The sequence below is a fragment of the Loxodonta africana genome, chromosome 1 (genome assembly GCF_030014295.1).
Source record: "Loxodonta africana isolate mLoxAfr1 chromosome 1, mLoxAfr1.hap2, whole genome shotgun sequence".
Lineage (NCBI taxonomy): Eukaryota > Metazoa > Chordata > Mammalia > Proboscidea > Elephantidae > Loxodonta > Loxodonta africana.
This window is the reverse complement of record NC_087342.1, coordinates 58,363,662-58,381,834: the sequence shown is the minus strand read 5'-3', so window position 1 is coordinate 58,381,834 and position 18,173 is coordinate 58,363,662. Positions and strand designations below refer to the sequence as shown.

The following is an 18,173-nucleotide window of genomic DNA, read 5'->3' as shown; positions in this document are numbered from 1 at the left end:
CTGAAAGGGCAGTGGAGCTAAGGCACACTCCACAGGCACCTTCGTTCCTAACTTGCCATGAAATACTCTGCAGCAGCCATGCCTACAAGAAGTGTGGCTCCTCGCTGTCATTTAAATTGGACTGCTGGTTCCAATCAGTCTTCAGCATGATCCATTCCTTCCAGTTAAGCTCATCATCAAGGCTCAAAATTCTTATCTGTAAAATGATGAGTTTGACCTATATACCTTTCCAAGTCCCTTCCTGCTCTAGTAATCCGTAATTCAGTGGCCAAAAGGGCTGCAGAGGGACTTGCCAAACTCTCAGTGCCACAGCTGCACAAGGAGCCTGCAGAGTCAAATACCGATTTGCTAATTTTTATGGGACAGTTCTACGCTGTCACATGGAGTCACTTTAAGTTGAGAATTTGACTCAGCAGCACCCAACACCACTGTGGTCACTAAGAAAATATCCCTGTTCATAGGGAAAACACCTGAATTAAAAAGGGTAAAGGCCCCAGAGTATGGCCCCTGACACTCTTTTAGCTCAATAATGAAATCACTCCTGAGGTTCACCCGTCAGACAAAGATTAGACAGGCCCATAAACAAAACAAGACTACAGGGGCACACCAGCCCAGGGGCAAGGAACAGAAGACAGGAAGGGACAGGAAAACTGGTAAAACGGACTCCAAGGCTGAGAAAGGAGTGTTGACATGTTGTGGGGTTGTTAACCAATGTCATACAACAATGTATGTACTGTTTGATGAGAAACTGGTTTGTTCTGTAAGCTTTTATCGAAAGTTCGCTTAAAAAAAGGGTAAAGGAATGAAGTAAACAAAGTACTTTCAAGTGGTTCAGGAAAAACTAATTATGTATGTGTGTGGAGAATGAGAGCGAGGGGTAGGCAGGAAGGGAAAATGGCAAATATGACAAAATATTAAAAACTGGTTAAGACCCTGGGTATATGGGGTTCTCTCTTTTATTCTTACAACTTTTCTACAAGTTTAAAATTATTGAAAAATTAAAATGTTTTAAACCCCCCTCCCTAAAAAAAAAAAATTACCGATTTGCTGGTCTCCATCTGTAAGCCTAACACCAGCTTCTCCCAATACCAATTTTGAGCTCTTGCTCAGAAAGCTCCCCCAGCTTCTCCAACGAAGCTTCTCCTGGTAGCCAAGATTGGCCCTTGAACGTCACCCTGCCTCCTGCTAGCATCCTCACAGCATATCAGACACGTGATGCGTACGCTCGCTCATACACACATCCCCATGATTTTTAAAACTTTTATTCTGCAGTCTTATCTATATTTCACTCAATTTAAGTCTCACGTACCTTTCATGTTAAAACATGCATCTCTAAAATTGGAAAGCACCTTACACTCACGACTTAAACTGATATTTTGGCTTTCTTTCTTTCTTATTGATACACATTAATAATGGTGCATCGCTTGACAGAATCTTAGATCCAGTGAAATAAGGTGTTATGGCCCATCCAAAAAAACCAACTAAAGCTTGGGTTTTGTTACCCATAATGCCTCTCACATACTAAAAAATTCAATCAAATATTTTCTTTATCAAGAAAAGCCCCATCTACATACTTGTGTGTCATAAATAAACTGAGTTCAACACAGCTGCAGAGGGAAAGAAATTACATCTTCACAACTTGACCACTTTCCAGGAGAGATGCCACTTTCTTTTCAACAACGTATGAGTTTAAGTTGTTTCCAATGAGGTATATTTTCCCTTCATTCCACCCAGCTTTCTTTCACATGGGCTGTGATTCACACATCAGAGACTGCAGCGTCAGAGAACCCCAACCAACGCACAACCCTGACTGCAGCTACTGTCGCAGAGGAAACTGCGCTAGTGCTGGCCTGACACTTGCTCAGGCTAACACCAGAGCTCACACATCAGCAGTTTGAGCTGCACAAAGCGTAAGGGTAAGCTGTTTTCTTCAGAATAAAAAAATAAAATTACCTGTCAAAGAGACCATCTATAAACCTGCGGAACCCGAAAGCTTCCGCCCCAAAGCAGAAGGGAAAGGTGTCTCCCTTGCAGAGAGAAAGTAACCCACACACCCATACATTCACGACATTCATTTCAAACGTGGCTCCCAAAGGATTTAAAAAAAAAAATTTTTTTTTTTTTACTTTGGGAAGCTTCCATTAATCAGACATTGTCGCCTGGCTTTTTGATGATCACAAACAAGTCACGTTTTATTTTATTCTGTGGATAATGAATTTGCAGGAGATTGGGACACATTTTTCACTACATAGAGATCAGGAACTATCTTCGAGAATGACTAAAAGATTCTGAAAGAGTTCCAAATTCTGTATCTCTTTATGTAGATAATTTTATTTAAGTTCTGTATCTGTACTTTCAAGCTTTGGTCCTTGGCAGCTGATGCCACAAAGTCTACTGCCCACTCCCAGCACACTGCAGATATGACGGGTGGCCCTTTTAGGGTTTCCAGCTAAACAGCAGTACCACAGTATTACAAACACACATCTCTACTTCTAGGTAAAGAAACTGAAAGGCATAATGAAAGCACCTGTGTGCAGGCAACGATTCCAAAGGTTGCTTTTTTTTTCCTTCCCTCTGACTACCCATTCAATTCCAAGCTCTAATAAAACTACAGAAACAAGCTCACATTATCAGTAAGATAGGCTCCCTCCCTTCCAAGGTCTTTTTCCCATGAAATTTTTGGCACATCTCCTTCAAAAGAAATTGTTACTAGAGGGAAAAAAAAAAAAGAATCTTCCAATGATGTCTTATTTTTGCAATCCTGTTTTATGTAAAGTTCTAAAATTTCCTCTATTCATTTAAGTGGTATGTAAAAGCATGGAATCTCTAATCCAGAATCCTGGCTTCGCCACTTAGTGGCTGCATAGGCAAACTGCTACTCCACAAAACTGCACAGTCTCACTTCTACCTAAGGGTTTCTCCTGAAGGTTAAGTGAGTTAAATACAGATAACATGCTTGAAGCATAACTGGCAAACAGCAAGCACACAATATGAGTTAGCTGCTGGCGCTATAATAATTATTTATTGTCACAACTACTGCCCATAATAAAAATCTAACAAAAAGGATCCAGGTTCCCTTAAAGCTTGTCAAGACTGTGCAGCTGGTCAAAGAGCTTGCTGGACCTCAGATGACACTCATAGGAAGCAAATGCAATTCAAATACAGCTAATAGCTCCCCTTTTACTGTGTAATTATGCGTACTCAGTATTTGTATACCATGTTATTATTTAAATGTCCCCAATTTCAGCCCCAGCAGGCCAAGGGCCCTCAAAGGGTATCCAAGGTCTCAGCCTCTGCCAGTCCTTTCCTAAGCTTTTGTCAATTTACTACAACCAGAAAATGTGGCATTGTCTACAGCAGGAAGTAGACAGGAGGCTCGCAATCAGCCAATCTTAACGCCACCTCCCCTAAGCCCTGCTATAACCAACATGCTGCAGCAATGGCTTCAGTTCCAACACAGATGATCCACACAGCTGTCCAAGACTCACATTCGCTACCTGTAGTTGGGGGAAAAAATTCATTCCCTGTCACTTTAGAGCCACAAAAGCAAGACGGATAGCAAACGTGGGTTTTATGACATAAAATACAAGGTATCTCTACTATCTCACAGCACCTTGGGTTATTACTACTATCCCACACCTGCAGAAAAAGGCTGGTGCAGCTCTTGGCTAGTCTTAGGCTGTTAACAGACATCAGAGACAAGCCCCCTTCACACAAATGGTAAGGGCAAGGGCCTGTGAGCTCACCACCCCCGCATGCCAACTGCTTAGCAGAAGTGATGTCAATTTGTTTTCAAATTAGATAAAAATTATGTCAAGCCTATTCTATTGTTAATGAAAAACATTGGGGGGGGGAATGGAACTTTCCCAGGAAGCTCTGGCAGAGCCAATAATCCAGAAATATCTTTGTTTAAAAATTGAAAGGGGATAAAACAAAACCCTTTGCTTTCAGTACTACCGCTAGAAAGATGTGGCATAATTTTTACCCATCCTGTGTTCTAAAATAAGTACTGGACACAGAGTTACATGACTTTAGATGTGATCGTAATTCTGCTACTGAAAAATAAATAGCTGTGTGACCTTAGGAAAGTCACAATCACATACAGAGTGCCTTGTCTGACAGTCACAGAAGCCTCACAAAACAGTATAACTGAGCTTACAAAATTGGGGGGGGGGGAGGGAACACGCAAGGTTCTCAAGTACCCAAGGTCCCCAAGCTAAAATACATGAAAAACGGAAGCAAAGGGATAGAATAGAAGCTCCCCATATCCTGGGAGGAGGAGGGGGGAAGTAATTCAGACTCATGGCAACCCTACTAACTAAAAACTATACACAGGGTTTTTAACGGCTGAGTGTCAGAAGCAGATCACCAGGCCTTTCTTCCAAGGTGCCTCTGGGTGAACTTGAATCACAACCTTTCAGTTAGCAATCAATACCCCTGTACCACCCAGGGACTCCACCCACCACCCTATCTGGTGTAAAGACACATGCACTTGCCTTTGCCCCACACAATTTCAGTTTCCTCCCAAAGAGGGGTCTAAACTAGACAGTCCGAAAACTCGACCACCAGACTAATTTCCGTGGCAATTAAAACTGGACCAATGGTATTATTTCAACTTTTGAAAGGGAACCTCACAGAAATGAGGGCCCCCCCGGAGGTATAAATTAACATATACCATGCATACTAAACAAAACCCCCCCTCTACCTAGCTATTTCTAGTTTCACTTGCCCTGCAATGAACGTATAGCTTTGGACAAGGTCATTCTATTGTATAGTATATGAGTAGTAACCTATTACACACACACACACACACACACACCCAGAGAGAATACTGCTTGCAATCACCCTTACTCCCAACACCATAAGCCCAAGAAAGTATTGGATGCCCCTTGCTCTCAGCTTTCACTGGATCACACCTCCTGCATGGAGCAAGCCTGCGATTCCAGGACAAGTGTGGCTACAGAGACGGAACTTATTCCCATGGCAACTATTCTGGCTTTTTGTGCTTTCCAGTGGTCCCCAAACAAGAACACACACTCTGTTTAGCGTGTTAGCTGACTTTTAAGAAAATTATTCTTAAACACACATAAGTACTGAAACAAGGAGATGCGTTTACTTAGAACTGCTATGGAAATTCAACATACGGAATGGTAAAAAGGTGGTCTTGGAATGCTGCCTGAACACCAACACTAACCAGAAAAGGGCATATCCACAGCAATTTCACCACGAAAGAGAGAGCCTTGATGTCTGCTTAAAAAGAAAAAAAAAACGACAAAAGTCTTTTATCAAGGTGGAAGAGAAAGTATCACCACAAATACTAACTTTTTTTTATGAAGGAGGTGCAAGAATTAAAGTCTTCAATGATCCCAACAGAGAGCTGTCTATGCCAGCTTTTCTTAGAATTCTTTCCTCAATGTTGTCAAGCCCTTAACTATGCCAATAAAAACTACAGCTACATTTGGCTAACTGGCTGGCAGAGCTCGTTGCTTCTTGAATGACAAACTTTGGTTTTTTGTTCTTTTACCAAATTCCACCTTCGGGAAACTCTGGACACCTGGCTAACTTCTCTATTTGGAAGCTGAGTTTTTCCCCCAGTAAAAGAAAGCATGGGCTGTTTTTTTAATTCAGTTAGAGAATCAAAGAAGTTATCACCAGCCCTGAATAGCAAGATATGATAACATTCCTTATTACAATAACACCTAAAATTATAGCAGCAATTCTTCTGCTATGACAGTATGATTCAATGACACTCTCCCCCCAGCACACATACCCCTCAAAAAGCTTAAATCAAGCAAGAGGCTGATGTTCAATGCGAAGCAATAACAATAAACAAGAACATATCAAACGCTTTCTGAACAGACACAGGGCTTAGAATTTACTGCATTCCAGGCAGCCAGTAGATAGATGGGATCTCTATCCATTGGAGACACAGATAAGAGGGTAGGGTATCCATTAGGAAAATAACATGTAGAGGCCCAAATTTTATATTTCTGACAGTTGATTCCACTAATCTCAGAGAGAGTTTATACCTGACTTATTTTGCTTCTGAGAATATGGAAGAAACTCAAAATGGTACTCTCATAAATGTTGGCTCAGGATTTTTTTTTTTTTTTTTTGATGGGGAGAGCTGTCTGACTAAGGCACTGTGGCCTTGATTGTTGACAAGAAAGAAAAAACGGGAGGCGGTCTGTTTCTTGTTTTAAGGACACAATACTGGAAAAAGAGAATAACACAACTTTTCCCATCTTGGGTGAGTAAGGCAGACTCCAAATGCCAGTAGAATTCAAGGAGGCCATCTCGGAAACCCTGCCACGAACCTATGGAAACGAGGCAACATCAGGCCCTGTCTGTAAGTACTAGCTGCAACAGGAGACTCCCAGACCACTCACAATGAGGCTGGAAAGAAACTGGAAACCGTAACTGATTGTGTCATTCTGCACACCCCATATACTGTTAACCAAAAGACTTCCTCAAGGGAAAGACCTTCTAAAATGAGAACAAAACCTCCTCCCTTCTTCATCTCTTGCTCCGACTAAAAACTCAAACGTGTTCAATTCATTCATATTTCTTAACAATTTCAAGAGATTAATGAATACTACAGAAACTGGTGCACCATCGCAGCCACTGCCTCTGAAAAAAAAGATAATATAGTACCAAAGGGTTGTTTCTGATACGGTTTTCATTGGATGATTTCATCTGACTATTAAAAAAGACATCAGAATTAACTCAAGAGGAACAAGTGTCCTTCCCTGTTTCAAGGACCCATTTGAGAATCACCCCAGACAGAGGCACACATCTAAATGTACAGGAATTCCATTCCACTGTACCGTATTTTCAAGCAACTAACACACTCCTTCCACGTTTGTTTGCCAACCGTGCTCTCCCCCTGCGAGGTATTTTCATAAATGCCAATATGTCTTTTTTTTTTTCTTTGTTTCTTTAACATGTTGCTGTTACAATAAAAATTTTGGCATAGCACACTTACAAAATACTTTGGTTGGGAGAGGGACCAGTTGGCAAAAAAGCATAGACAGCACGTATTATTTGCGTAAAAATACAGCATACCTGCTGCCTTGCAGTGACCTGCCCAGCCTAATCATCAAGGACAGAATCAACTACTCAGGGAGCAGGGAAGGGCAGCAGGCGAGCAGGTTTATACTACTTCCCATAAAAAACAGGATGAGAACTAAAGGCTCCATGTTTCAGCCAGATAATCGAGGGGGCTCTGTACTCCTACTTGGGTAGAAAGATACCTATAGTACCTATAGGAAAACCTATAGTCAGGGTCCACAGTCAACCTAGCTAGATACTGGATCGCACAGCCCTGGTCTTCTTAATAGGGAACAGATTAAATAAGGCACCTTGCAAACTACATTATACAGTACATAAAAGAACATAAAAATAAATCTATAAGTCCAACAGGATTTCAGAACACACAGTCACATAGTCTACAGACTGCCAAGAGGCGCCTAGCCCAAGCAGCACAAGATGCCCAGGATACGTCCAATTCAGAAAGAGTAGTGTCCAGAGACATCCTTCAATTCCATCAAAAGAGTCAACTCACCATTCACCGTTTTGAGGCTCCCAGCAAGGCCTTCACCATGCTGCCTCTTCTGGGCATTCTTGAACTCCTTCAGAGACAAATAAAGGACTTTACGTACCACCCTTTCTTCTGACCATGGAATCCCATCACTGTCATCCTGAAGAAACAGAAGAGGAGGAGTTACTTAATAGCAATCAAATTTTTATTCTGACTCTTGTTTAAAAAACAAAAAAATGCAAACAAGTATTGCATGGCTGAGACCCGAAATACGAGAATCAGAATCATATCATGTTAAAAGGGAAAACACTGGCCCTTCAAGCAAAAAAGCTAATCCACAGGCTGTTGAAGGGACTGAAAGAAATACACGAACATCTTCCTTTATATACTCAACACCCAAATACACTCATTAACTAGTAATACTGGGGTTTTATATTCCCGGCAAAGTTTACAAAAAAGAGGCTTTTAGGCCCAACAACCAAAAGTGTAATGAAGCATTTTTACTGGAGTGTTTTAAGCTTAGTAATACCAGAATGCGTACTGCACTACAAATACGTACAATGGTCTTTTGGAACGCTCTGGTGTTGCCACTGGAGAGTGTTGCCACTGGAGATCAGGAGGTTGCAACAAAATATGGACCCTGCCTTCAAAGGATTTACAACTCAGAAGTGACAGTGGAGCTGCACTGGCCTCTTAATAAAATGACAAACAAATGAACAGAGCAGAGAAACCACTGCAGGAAAGGACAAGGAATCACGGTGGAACAGAGATGGGGTGGTGATTTAAAACACACACACACACACACACACACACTAACAACAGGCTTTGAAGGCCTAATTCAAAAGCTTGGTTTCCTTATTAGCAAAATGAAGGCCAGGTGTTTGTGGGGTAAAAGAGATGACAACAGGAAAGGAAAACAAAAGAAAAAGCAGCCAGCACAGAGAACATCCCAACAATCCCAACAGTAAAGATATAAAGACAGATTAAAATTAAAGTAGCACAAAAGAGAAAAAAAGTTGGCAGGTAACTGAGATAGAACAGGAGACGAGCCTGAGGAGATGAATACGGTTGATACCCGTGACTGAACTGAGGTAACTGGGGAAAAGATACCTGCTTTAGGAAACCAGAAGGAGAAACCCAACAGAATTAAATTTAGGGATGAAAGTATGTGAGCTTCCCAGATATTTGGGGCCTTAAAAGAATATGGGAAAGATGAATGCTCTGGATAAAAGCAAGGTTTTGGATATTCAGGTTCCTTTTGTTCAACACAGAGCCCGTGCTGACTACCTCTGTGGCTGCACTAGGACAGACGACCGAAGACCTCCATGGAACTCCATGAGCACACCACATTATCAGAGGTCTTGCTCAGCTCTTAAATTCCTACACTGGCATAAACACAAACTACATCTTAGAAATCCAACCACATACAGACGCTAAGCCAGAAATAACTTAGGCTGCACTCTTGTTGAGCTTCAAGGATTTCCTAGAATGAAAGAGCAATTCTGCATCTTCTATAATTAGGGGAAGAAAGGTCTGAGGAAAGAAGAGAGTTAGGACTTTGACCTTCCACTAGAAGGCCTTCATTACCATAGACCTGGCAAGAGAGAAAGCTGTTTTCTGGACATCAGCTCTAGAAGAAGGCACCCCCCTGTCTTCCTGATGGCTCTCCTGAGGGAATCTAGTCATCTACAGACCTGGGCAGGGATCAGAGTTCAGACCTGAAGACTAAGAGACAAACCCAGCAAACTTGAACGCAAACTGACAGGAGCAACAGGCATAGTTCTGAAACCACTTCGGGGGGACAAGTCACTAAGACCTTCAAGAAAAGCCTTCCAATCATACCATTAAAACAGAAAAACATAGGCCTCTGACTAGGCCCCATTTAAGGAACCCAAATAACCAAATGACTAGAATGTAGACGATTTAGCTACATGCAACATGAAAACTGCCACACAGCTGATAGTTGCTATTTTGATACCAAGTCCCTGGAGTTTGCATGCAAGCTCCCTAGCACACTCTGCAACAAATACGTCTTAAATGCAGGGGGTGGTGGTTAATGCTTTTTAGGGCTGAAATCCACCTTTCCAGCACCCGCTGTCTATTCTGTCTGGCAGAATTCGCTTCACCATCATCCATAACAGACACTGGTGTGAGACAGTAAGGCCGCTGTTTCCTGCATAGACACAGCTGATAAATTACAAAACCCCAAAATAGCTTTCAACGTGAAACTCCTGTGAAGATTTACTGCCTCCTGTTCTGGCTGCTGACTTCATCCTGACTTCAGGTTCCAGAGGAGAGAATTATACCCTACAACTAATGTCTAATTAAAACATAAACCATGTGAGATGAAAACTCCCGTGCAAAGGAAGACACATTTAAGGTTCAGTTACTGACACAAACAGCTTCATTACACACATTAAAACCCACTGCTGTCGACTCGATTTCAACCCTGTAGGACAGACCAGAACTGCTCCATAGGGTTTCCAAGGCTGTAAATCTTTATGGAAGCAAACCACCACATCTTTCTCCAGTGGAGCCGCTGGCAGGTTCGAACCGCTGACCTCTCAGTTAAGCAGCTCAGTGCTTAACCAACTGTGCCACCACGGCTTTTCTTTAAATATAGGAAACACAAATCCATGACATGGAGTATGGAATCAAACTTTTAAAATTATTATTTTCAAGTGTTATTTCATAATCTAGAATGATGTCCAAGACTTAATGCTTCCCTCAATGGTGAGGTCAAGTCGCAAACCTGGTAGGTAAACTAAACTGGCTCTATTCTGTTTCCAAGACATGTACACGTAGGTAAAGAAATTAAGAATATTCAAAATTAAACTGGCTCTCACAGCTGCAGAGTCATGATGACTCACCTCACACTCACCTCACATTTCCGCCTCAGAGTGGATTTCTAGATGCAGAAACCAAAAGAGTACCTGCACCCAATCCTAAGGCCAAAGAAGGCTGTCCAAGTTTGGGTGTTATGGGAGACCAGGAAGAAGGTGTTTCCAAGTTTTTAACACTCACTATCCTGTGGTTGGAAACCCTGCTGGCGTACTGGTTAAGTGCTATGGCTGCAAACCAAAGGGCTGGCAGTTCCAATCTGCCAGGCGCTCCTTGGAAACTCTATGGGGCAGTTCTACCCTGTCCTATAGGCTCCCTATGAGTCGGAATCGACTCGACGGCGCTGGGTTTGGTGTTTTGGTTTTTTAATCCTGTGGCTGGAAACCCTGGTGGTATAGTGGTTAAGAACTACAGCTGCTAACCAAAAGGTCGGTAGTTCAAATCCACTAGGCGCTCCTTGGAAAACCCTATGGTGCAGTTGTACTGTGTCTTATAGAATCGCTACGAGTTGGAATCGACTCAATGGCAATGAGTTTGGGTTTTTTTTATTCATCCTGTTCAGAACAGCCAAGGTACTGAATGCTCTAGAAAACACCTTAGACATAACTCCATCATTAGAGGTCAAGAGACACAAAATACAAACATTAGTCTCTCTGTTAAGAGTTTATTTTGGCTCCCAAGGACAGGGCTTCCTTTCTCCACTCCTTTTTTCATAAACTCTTGTCTTATTTAATCAATCATTGAAACTGTTTTCATGTCTGCCTCTACCAAAGCTTTGGAAACACTGGGGCAGCCCTACTCTGTCCTACAGTGCCCCTCATGAGTTGGAATGGATCCTACAGCAATGAAGGGAATCACTATACTCCAGGAGATCAAGAACTAGCTAGCTTCTCTAGTTCACCACTGATTCCCCCACACCTAAAATATGCCTGATGTTCTAGGCGGTGCATATTTCTGGAATCAATAGAAACTCAGCCAATTTCACTTTTCCCACTTACTTTGAGCCATATTGCCCTGCTAGTACCTGCCCTAAGGCAACATCCAGTAAGCTTTTAGTGAAGTGCCTGAAATACTTTGTTCTTCTCTTCTTAAATCACTTAACACTCCCCATAGAGACTGATCCAAAAGGGTCCGGGCTCCACCCCTCATTCTTAGCAGACAGCTTTTCATCCTACTAGAACCATCCACCCTACACACTGGTGGCCCCAACCCCTTCCCTCTACTACCTAGTTCCTTTCAAGAAAACAATGCCCATCTAAAAGTTCACCTGGTCTTACAGGGCCCAAATCTAATAACCGTTATCCAAACCGGTTGCTCTTGTCAAGTCAAGTCCAATTCATAGAGTAGAACTAACTGCCCCATAGTGTTTTCAAGGCACAGGCTGCCACAACTCTCTCCTGCAGAGGAGCAGTGCAGCTGGTGGGTTCGAACCACGGATCTTTCAATTAGTGACCTGAGTGCTTAACCACTGTGCCCCCTGGGCTCCTTAATGACCCTTATGCTCTTCAATATTAACCAACTCCTTCTTAAAGCACTCTGCTTCTGCTGCTCCTCTTCCTACCTCCCTCACCACACCTATACAGGCTCCTTTCCCTCTGTGTGCTCCAGGATTCTCTCCTTCTACATCACTCATTCCCAAATCACAATTTTCAGATCAACGGATAACCCAACTCGCGCCTCAATGTTCAAAAATCCCAACTAAGACCTTTTCACTGTCCTATTCCACCTTAGGCCATGTGGCTCTCATGCCCTGAGATGGAGCCACTCCTGAAGGCCCCATTAAGTCAACCACCTAATTCCATTCCAGATTATTCCTCAGCTTAATAAAGGAAGATATAGGAGGAGGTGCCATGGAGACGACTTCAGCAGCTTCAGTCTGATGCTAATTAGTTAGCCAGAACGCCTGTGAGTTTTTTTGATGCATTTCATTAAAGATGTAAAACACAGCTACTGCCATTTGGGGTTTCCAAAAGGAAACTAGGTTAACGACCCAAAACAAAGTTGGAAAAGCACAATCCAAGCTCCCAACCAATGTACCATCTTTCTTCCTTCCTATCATTTACTTGTATTTCCCAACCCTAAAAAAATACTTCAGAAAACAATGATACAATTAAAAATATTTGGATCTGCTGGGGCAGTGACTTTATGTTGATGGCGGTAGAATAATCTGGAATAGCATAGTGAAAACAGTTTCACAGCTTGAAGAATGTAAACAATGTCTCTGTGCATGTAGCATTTGCTGACACAGTATATTCTTTGCTGTGTATATTTTCACAAATAAAAAATTTTATAATGTATGATATAATATTATATAATATCTGCTGATGGAAAAATAAGATCACACAGTAGATTCACTTAACATTGACTGCTATGAGTCGATTTCTTTGGTAAATGGAAGACTGTGTAATAAGGCCTTTAAAAGTAGAGTGACAGGGTTCTCTTTTAATTTGCAAAAATTTTGCCATTCTTGGAAATAAAAGAGGCCTTTTCTCATCAAAAATGGCAAATAGTCATTTACTGAGTTAAAAAAAGAAAAAGTACAACATAACCACAACTTGCTCCAAGTTTTATAATACACCAGGTAGGTAAGGGGACACAGGCAGCACCATCTAACGATTCCCTAAAGCTTACAGCCTTCTACCACCTCCTATATTCTTGCAACTTATAGTGTGGTTCACAGACCACCAAATATCTTGTTAGAAACGCAGGCTTTTGGGCCCTACCCTGGACCTACTAGAAACCCTGGTGACACAGCGGTTAAGAGCTACAGCTGCTAACCAAAAAAGCCAGCAGTTAGTATCCACCAGACACTTCTTGGAAACCCTATGGGGCAGTTCTACCCAGTTCTACAGGGTCACTAGGAGTCAGAATCAACTCAATGGCAACGGGTTTGGTTTTTGGTTTTTCTGGACCTACTGAATCAATATCTGCATTTTTAAAAGATGGCCAGGTGATTCCTGCGCACATTAAAATCTGAGAAGCGCTGCTGTATACTAGTGCCCCACCTCATGCCCGTTTCACATCACTATTCTAATTTCCATCAGAATGCAGGCAAAGGAAAAGATGAACTAAAACCCTAACAAAAAACTGGTATGTCAAGAGATTAAAGCAAGCCACTGGAATTATCTGTGGGCTGCCATTGTCCAAGCAGTACTATTAAAGACTTAGCCAAAAAAGATGAGTTGATCAACCAGCGGCATTCCCTATGTGTTCCAGGGTTTCTGAAAGACATGTCTCCAAGTGGCGGAAAGCTGACTACCTCAGAGAGCCTCTGCAATGCTCAACATCTATTGTTGTTAAGACCTCTGCTGTGAGATGAATTCTTCTATCATCTACTGCTGCCATTTCTACTGTCAGGATTAAGAAGCCTATACTAACATACACTAAGAGGCCCCTTCACATATAAGAAGGCCACCCAGTTTTTCCTTTAGACTTCTCTCCACCAAGCAAGGCTAGCTCATCATTCCTTATGTAACATGGCCTCTCAAACCTTCCCATCACCCAATTTCATACTTCCCCTTTAAAATTTGACTCAGAATTAAGCATACATTCCAACAAGTGAATAACATTCTAGAACAGCGCCAACATATACAGGAACATCATTTCTAGCTCCGTGAAAAAAATCCAAAACATAGGATCAATTTTAGCAGCTACGTTACACAGTAGTATTTTATTAAGCTTGCATTTAACTATACCTCTATGGTGGTTTTGCTTCCTTTTTCAGATGGGAGAGAGATGGAAATATATTTACTGCCTCACAGTACAATAAGAAGGCGCCAGTCACAAAAATCACAGCTCCTAGCTGTGAAATTCTTTTTTTATGGTGCTTTCAACTGCTAAGCCCCTACTGCCCACCCCAAGCCACTAAGAGAAATCCATGTGTGTGTGATAATATATATAAACTAAGTTTTCCTCAAACCCAGGTTAAGGAATTTTATAGATTTCAAAAAATAAGGTATATGGTAAAGGGTACGACAGTACACAATACTGGGGAAGACAGCACAACCTGTACAAGGCAAGGTCACAGCAACTCAGCAGACACATCAAACTCCCTGAGGACCAAACCGCTGTGGGGGATGATGGTCTCAACTGGCATGACAGATACTCCACTGGTCTCACCCCTTCAGGAGCAATGAAGAAAACTAAAGATACAAGGGAAAGATTAGTCCAAAGGACCAGAACTACCACAGCCTCCACCAGACTGAGTCTAGTACAACTAGATGGTGCCCAGCTACCATCACTGACTGCTCTGACAAGGATCATAATAGAGGGTTTCGGACAGAGCTGAAGAAAAATGTGGAATGAAATTTTAACTCACAAAAAAAGACCAGACTTACTGGCCTGGCAGAGCCTGGAGAAACCCCGAGAGTATGGTCCCTGGACACCCTTTTAGCTCAGGAATGAAGTCACTCCTGAGGTTCATCCTTCATCCAAAGATTAGGCAGGCCCATAAAACAAAACAAGACTAATCGGGCACACCAGCCCAGGGTCAAGGACTAGAAGGCAGGAGGGAACAGGAAAGCTGGTAACGCGGAAGCCAAGGTCAAGAAGGGCGAGTGTTGACATGTTGTGGGGTTATTAACTAATGTCATATGCATACTAACTCTTAAAAAATAGTAGTAATGATGAAGTTAATCCTCCCCATAAAAAATAAATAAAAGCATACATATACAAAGTTATATTTAAAAAATAATAATAATATTAATAAGCTACGGAATCTGTTTGATGCAGGTGGCTGTTTTTCCAGTCACCCACCCTCATGGAGAAGGATGGGGGAGAGGGTATAAGCATGAAGATAGTTACACTGGAACTGTTTCTGATATACTTCAGTTATGTCCAATCTCATGTGACAGGGTATAAAGCCAAATCAATGCTAAGTCTGAATAAAGTCCAGAGTTAGGCATCATAACATAAATTTGCTGACCATTCGAAACGTCTCTATAGGACCCGTGCTCTATCAACTGGATTATTAATTTGATATACCACAAAGGCACCAAGAGTTCTTATAATTTATTGTCTCAAGGCTTAGCAGATTGTTGATGGAGTAAAGTCACGCATTCCACAAAACCACAGTCCCAGGCAGAGCCTTCACAGGCTGCTGCTCTCCAACTCTTCAATGATATGGGCCGCCAAAGAGTCTCTTCAGAGCACTCACAAACATTAGTCCAAGAAAACAGTGACATCCAGACCTGTAAAGCTTGCAAAACAGGTGCTAGACAGAGGGAACTATGCTTGGAATCACAAGGAAGGAATATTCCATCAGATTATTAAACAAGTGATGAGGATTATAATAATAGCAAAGTCTACAAGACGCTCACTATATGCCAGGCCATTGTGTTCAGGACTTAATGCATTTAATGTTTCTAATTTCTCAACACTCAGTCTTCCATTAGCACAAGGTCCACACCACCACTCCTTTCTCCTCTTGGTTTAACATGCACGGGAAAGCACTAAAATCAGTATCAGGCCAATGACTGCAATGTCCCAGAAAACCACAACCCTAAACCTCTGAACCAGGAAGACAAACCCCACAAAGTGTTCGGGTGTACACAGCAGTGTCGGAAGCTTTGGGTTTTTTGTTTAACACAACATCTGCCAATTAACAAACCAACCAATCCACTCCCTCGTAGCGACCCTGTAGGACGGAGTAGAACTGCCCCACAAAGTTTCCAAGGAGCACCTGGTGGATTCATACTGTGACCTTTTGGTTAGCAGCCATAGCACTTAACCACTATGCTACCAGAGCTTCAGGTATAGCTTAGTGATATCAAATGCACTCGTCATGTTGTATAACCGTTATCCTTAATCAATGCCAGATTTTCCAACACCACGAACAGAAACTCACTCCTTCCCCACTACTTCGGTTCTACTTCCTAGTGAGTGGCCCATCCAAAGCACAACAATTAATCTATATTCACCAGGAGCAGCAGAGGAAGAAGAAGGGTCAGTAATGGGAGGAACTGGAATGCATATCTAAATGCCGTCAGGAAACTGCCTATGCCGTGAGACCACTAGAACTGGATGGTGCCCGGCTACCATTATTGAACATTTTGACCAAGGATTCTATAGCAGAATCCTGATCAAAAGAGATAGTACAGAACAGAATTTCAAATTCTCATGGAATCCAGGCTTTCTGAAGCCATTGAGGTTGGATGACCACTGACACTATTGCCCTAAAGACATCTTAAAATACTGAATCCAAACTATCTCCTGAAGTCATCTTTAAACCAAATAATAGTTTAACTTAATTAGAAAAGAATGTCTGCCTTCAGCATTTTGCTCTTTTAAAGAATACTGTGTATTTAAATTGACAACAGCAATTCAAAAGGTTAGACAAGAAACTTAGGGGGTCACTGAGTTTGTGCTAATGACAGAGAAATAATTTGGAAAAGAGTACTGAGAAAGGTGACACAACTTAAAGAATGTAACCAATGTCACTGAGTTGTACATGCAGAAATCATTACAATGGCCTATATTTTCTTGTATAAAAATTTTCACCCACCACAAAATAAATACTACTAATAAAAAATATTTTTAATTGCGTGGGAAAGGAAGTAAGCCCCCCCTTTAAAAAAAAAAAAAAACCACTTTCAGATTCAGTTATATTTAGGAGATGAGTTTGGTTGTTCTGCCCAAAGGTCAAGCATATAGACAGTAATGAGAGCTGACACATGAATCAGTCTGCTCAAGACGTCACAGGTGCGAGATCCACGTCACAGGTGCGAGATCCACGTCACAGGTGCGAGATCCACGTCACAGGTGCAAGATCCACGTCACAGGTGCAAGATCCACGTCACAGGTGCAAGATCCACGTCATAGGTGCAAGATCCACGTCATAGGTGCAAGACGCGAAAAGTGAAATTTCAAACTCAGGAATGTTATTTAAAGAGAAAACATCAAATGTGTAACTGACACTCCTAAATAAAAGCACACTAAAAATTACTAAACATATAAAAAGTTCAAAGAAAATAATGTATGTAAGGAATGGTACAATTATTTGTGGTATCTCCTCTATATATACTTTTGCTTCTACACAAATAATTTCTTTCACTTAGAGAAAGAAAACAAAAGTTTTCTCTCATTGACCTCTATAGCTACCTTATGTAATAGAAGGGGGAGGGGGGGACAAAAAAAACCATTGCTGTCAAGTGGATTCCAACTCAACAGTGACCCTACAGAAAGAAAAGGGGCATCTCTAAAACCAGCCTTGGGCCATGCATCCGTGTCTCGGTTTTTATCTTGATCCAGGAAAATAAAACAAGGATCAGACAACATGGTTTAGAAAAACAGCTTATTTCAGATCAATTAAAAAAGCATTTTCTAACAATTACAGCTATTTAAAAATGAAACAGGGCTGCAATGGGAGATAGTTCATTTCCTATCACTTGTGTGCAAAGTTACTAAGACATCATAGGCAGGGTGAACAAGTCATTAGTCACCTAAACCAGGGCGCATTGTTAATAATGACGCCAAGGCAAGAGGTGGAAACTGGGACATGGGTTAGCAGATGATACTCGGCCAATTTCAATAGACCTGAATCCATTAAAAAAAAAGATATACACTGACACAGGGATTTTTTTTTTTTTAAGCTACTTCACCAAATAAAAATGAAGCCAAGACACATCAGGATTAAAGTGTGATAAACATCTGTGTTTCAGGTAGAATTTAAAGGCCTCCCTCCAATGTCTGAAATGTCAATCTGCTTATAAACAGAGACACCAAGGAAGAAGAGGGTGGAACCAGGCACAGAGAAGGCATTGCACTTCCACGTAAAACACTCCTGGGTCCAAGG

General features: G+C 41.7%; 1 protein-coding gene across 4 annotated transcripts in view; it reads right to left on the bottom strand.

Annotated features, from left to right (window-relative positions):
- JARID2 (jumonji and AT-rich interaction domain containing 2) overlaps positions 1-18,173 on the bottom strand; it is a 317,392-nt gene that overhangs the window by 177,150 nt on the left and 122,069 nt on the right. For 3 of the 4 annotated variants that reach the window (XM_023555804.2, XM_064280945.1, XM_010596209.3), the window contains one exon: positions 7,565-7,700. In XM_023555804.2, coding sequence (XP_023411572.1) covers positions 7,565-7,700 — 136 coding nt within the window. Of the gene's footprint in view, positions 1-5,194; positions 5,248-7,564; positions 7,701-18,173 lie in introns of all 4 variants that reach the window. The other variant, XM_064280939.1, reaches the window with a different exon arrangement.